The sequence below is a fragment of the Piliocolobus tephrosceles genome, unplaced genomic scaffold (assembly GCF_002776525.5).
Source record: "Piliocolobus tephrosceles isolate RC106 unplaced genomic scaffold, ASM277652v3 unscaffolded_30224, whole genome shotgun sequence".
NCBI lineage: Eukaryota > Metazoa > Chordata > Mammalia > Primates > Cercopithecidae > Piliocolobus > Piliocolobus tephrosceles.
The window spans coordinates 13388-17519 of NW_022313449.1; the positions used below are offsets into that span (position 1 = coordinate 13388).

General features: G+C 57.8%; 1 protein-coding gene across 2 annotated transcripts; it reads left to right on the forward strand.

Annotated features, from left to right (window-relative positions):
- Positions 1 to 472: 472 nt before the first annotated feature.
- Positions 473 to 2289, forward strand: LOC111551652. 2 transcript variants are annotated; one of them, XM_023225690.1, is made up of 6 exons: positions 479 to 497; positions 1381 to 1422; positions 1565 to 1597; positions 1767 to 1829; positions 1912 to 2088; positions 2190 to 2289. In XM_023225690.1, the coding sequence occupies exons 1-6, from the start codon at positions 483 to 485 to the stop codon at positions 2250 to 2252; spliced, it is 393 nt and encodes a 130-aa protein (XP_023081458.1). In that variant the 5' UTR covers positions 479 to 482; the 3' UTR covers positions 2253 to 2289. The 2 variants fall into 2 exon arrangements, 1 of the variants encoding a protein (XP_023081458.1); XR_002734423.1 differs by lacking the exons at positions 1767 to 1829; positions 1912 to 2088 and having other exon boundaries at positions 473 to 497.
- Positions 2290 to 4132: the final 1843 nt, after the last annotated feature.

Consider the following 4132-nt stretch of genomic DNA (forward strand, 5'->3'; position numbering starts at 1 on the left):
CAGGATATGGCCATGAAAATGGGCCCCAGCCAGGTGAGGCCACTGGGACCAGGGTTGGGGGCTCAGGAGGAACGGAGAGGGAGGCTGCTGAAAGATGGAGGGGCTGGCGGACCACTACCAGGAGCCCCATCCCTGACAGGTCCCTATGTCCCTCTATCCCCTGCCTGGATCCCCAGGTCCCCCCAGCAGGGTGTGGCCCGAGGGAGCTGGGCTTTTTCCAGCCTGGCTAATGTCCCTCTTAGGTGCTGGGTCTGCCCTAGAAGCCACTACAGGCCGATAGCTTCGCCAGGCCAAGGCCTCCTGGGTGGCGTCAGTGAGGACTGGCCTGGAGCGTAGCTCCATCCCTCCCTTCCTTCCCATCTTAGGTTCCTGCAATGCGAGGGTCGCTCTGAAGCTCCTTCCCAGGCTTCCCACTCCAGGGGTCCCTTCGGACGAAGAGGGTGGCTGGGGCCTGAAATCCCAGCCCCCTCCTGCAGTGCAGAATGGCAAGTTCCCAGGTCAGTGTGGAGTGGGGGCGCCTGAGGGGCACTGGGAGGCACCTGGCCGCCATGTCCCACTCTGTCCTCAGACGCCAAGGCTCAGAGAGGGCAGTGACTTGTCACACAGTGATCTGCTGACGAGAAGCCCAAACTCTTTCCCTGGGACCCCATGTATCCCCCAGTATGGGAGCCCTTTCCATCTCTGCCCCATGGCATCCGCAGCCTCTCAAGCCCTGGGCTGGGCTCACTCCTGCCCCTGACTTTCCTCCTAGCACCGATGCCAGCCATCCAGTGGGGACTGCAACCTCAGAAAGCAGGTGTGAGTCTGTCTGTCCCCAGGCCCCACATCCCAGAGGGACAAACTCTCAGCTAGGTCTATCCTCTGTCCCCACCCCAGATCAGGGTCACTCCTCCATCACCCTTGTTCCCTACACTGCCTCAGCTATTCAAGCACCATAAGGCCAGGAAGTCCCTCCCCAAGTCTACCCTCTTGCTTTTTTTTTTTTTTTTGGAGACAGTCTCGCTCTGTCGCCCAGGCTGGAGTGCAGTGGTGCAATTTTGGCTCACTGCAAAATAAGCCTCCCAAGTAGTTGGCATTACAGGCATGCACTACCATACCTGGCTAATCTTTGTATTTTTTGTAGAGACGGGGTTTTGTCACATTGGCCAGGCTGGTCTCGAACTCCTGGCTTCAAGTGATCAGCCCGCTTCAGCGTCCCAAAGTGGATTACAGGTGTGAGCCACCGCGCCCAGCCTCTTGCTGCTCTGTTTCTTCTGGTTCCATTCCCTGTGGACACAAAAAGTCCCTGCTTCCCCTTCAGAGTCCCTAAGGTCTATCTTTGGCCCCCAAGGAGTCAGGGGAGACCTGGGTCCTCCGCACTGACCTTCTTTCTCCTCACAGGGCACCAGCCTCCAAATGGCTATGGACCAGGAGCAGAAACAGGTGAGGAGGCCCTTCCTGGAGCTCCTCCCCTCCCTTCCCCTCCCCTCCCCTTCTCTTCCTTCTGCCACCCCAGGAAGAGGGGAGGCCAGGGCAGTGGCTCTCGTTGACCCCCACCTCTGAGTCACAGTTTTCTCTCCCCCAGGTTTTAACGGTGGCCTCGAGCTACAGAAAATTGGTGAGTCCTCCTGGGCTCCCCCATGTTGGGCAGAAGCTGGCATCTCCCTCATGCCTGAGTCAGTCTGTCTGTCCACATCCCCCATCTATGAGCTGGTCACCTGGCCCTCCTGATGCTGTCCCTGTTCCACTAGCCTGTCCCTAGCTCCTCTCCAATCTCTGTCCTGCAGGTGTTGGTAATGGGAATGGTGTCCTGGGAGCCAGGGTCTTCCCCGAGGCCCACCCACAGCCAGGTGTCTGGGGAGCAGGGGTGGGGGTGGCAGAGTTGGGCTTAGAGCCCCAGCCTGGCCTCTGACACCCTCTTTCCTCCTCCAGGGTTCCCTGGGGCCAAAGGTTTTAGGAATGGTGAGTCAGACCCAGGGGACAAAGTGCAGTGGGATTGGGGAGACAACAGCCCAGGGGCTAGGCGGGAATGACCAGAGTCTCTTGCAGGGGATGGGGCAGAAGCTCTGGTGTACCCCAAAGCAGGAGCTCCAGCCCCTGAAGGAAATGGTAAGCAATGAGCCTTCAGGGAGCAGAGCCAAGTCCAACAGGGGCCAGGGGATCCCAGCTCCTGTGGGGAAGGGTGCCCATGCCAGCTTTCCTCCCCACAGTGCCGGCCGGGGTGCTGTGGGACTCTCGCTGGCCCACCCTTCAGATCTGGGGGTCTGGCTTGAAGCCTGGGTATCAGGCTGGAGGTGAATATGCGGAGGCCAGGAGCCAGCCAGGTAATGGGATGCCTGGATGAGTGTGTTGGAGCCACTAGAGGTGGCTTCAGGGAACTGGGCCCTGGGCCGAGGTCTGCCCACAGCCCCACAGAGATGGAAGGTACAGCCCTCTTGGCGGAGGGGAAGCAGTGAGTGGGAAGATGCCAGGAGGGCACAGGCAGGAAGGAGCAGGAAGGAACAGGGCTGGAGGAGAGGCCAGCAGAGCCCGGGACCCCGAGAGCCAGCCTGGACACTGGACCAAGAAGGGGAAGTGATGGAGCTGGGCCATCAGGGACTCAGTTCTCCACACTTTGTCCCTCTCCCCACGGTCCTCTGAGAAGCTGAGGCAGAGCTGAGCCCTGGGTCCTCCGGGGAGGGGGGGTCTCCCACAGCCTGGGTTGAAGCTGGGGTGGACGGAAGCTCTCTGGTGACCCGAGTGCCCCTGATCTGTCCGTCTGTGCCGTAGGGGGCCCTGAGGTGAAGAGAGGCAGCAATGGCCAGCTGGGGAATGGCTACGGAGGTGAGAGGCAGGTGCAGTGGCCGAGCCGCCTGCCCAAAGGCCCCCCATGGTCACCCCTCCAGCCGCACTGGGGGACACCCAGCCATTGGGAAGGATAGCAGATTCTGCCACCTGTAGGTGGCTGCTGAGTGACTGACCCCAGAAGCTCAGGTCCCTGGGAGGGGAGGAGGGGCAAGGCCTCACCAGGGCCCCACCCCTCCCTAGCCCGGCTCTATCTCTTCCCAGGCCGCTGTCCCCTGGGGAAATGCTGAGCACTGCAGTGCCCCTGCGGGTCCTGAGGGCCTCTGCCTCACACCTTAGCCTGCCCAGCAATGAAGACAGACCCTCGGGCTTGGCCTCTGGTGCCGCCTGGCCGTGGATCTCCTCCGTGCTAGCACCACAAACACGCTTCCCTGCTTGCCTCCGCGTGCCATGCAAGGGGCTTGCTGACCAGGGTGGGAGTGGCATGGGCCTGCAGCCACTGCCCAGTACCTCATTCATTCATTCGACAAACATCAATGAGGCCATGTGCCAGGGACCATGATCCCAACAGGAGAAACCATGAGAAGCAAACAGACTCCATCGACGCCTGCCCTCAGGGAGGGCATCACTTGGTCACCGCCTAGTTGGGGAACCACATCCAAGTTAGGGGACTTATGCATGGAAAAGAACACTTCATTCTTTGCATTTTAATTTATAATCGATTTATTAAAGTTGTTAGATAAAAACCTCATTTTCCTTAAGCCTTTAAAGCGGCCTTTCAGATATGGTATTGACTAATAATTTGGAAAATTATAAAATTCACTTTCACATTTTTTGATGAATGATCATTAGATTATAAATTTCACAGCTTGGCCAGGCATGGTAGGTCACACCTGTAATCCCAGTATTTTGGGAGGTTGAGGTAGGAGGATTGCTTGAGCCTACAATTTTAAGACCAGCCTGGGCAATATAAAAAATAAATAAGTAAATCAAAACAAATATGAATTTCACAGCTTGACTTTTCCCTAAATATTTTGCATGCCTTAAATGCATGCCCCATCTCTATAAAAAATAAATAAGTAGGGCCGGGCGCGGTGGCTCAAGCCTGTAATCCCAGCACTTTGGGAGGCCGAGACGGGCGGATCACGAGGTCAGGAGATCAAGACCATCCTGGCTAACACGGTGAAACCTCGTCTCTACTAAAAAATACAAAAATCTAGCTGGGCGAGGTGGCGGACGCCTGTAGTCCCAGCTACTCGGGAGGCTGAGGCAGGAGAATGGTGTAAACCCAGGAGGCAGAGCTTGCAGTGAGCTGAGATCCAGCCACTGCACTCCAGCCTGGGCGACAGAGCGAGACTCCGTCTCAAAA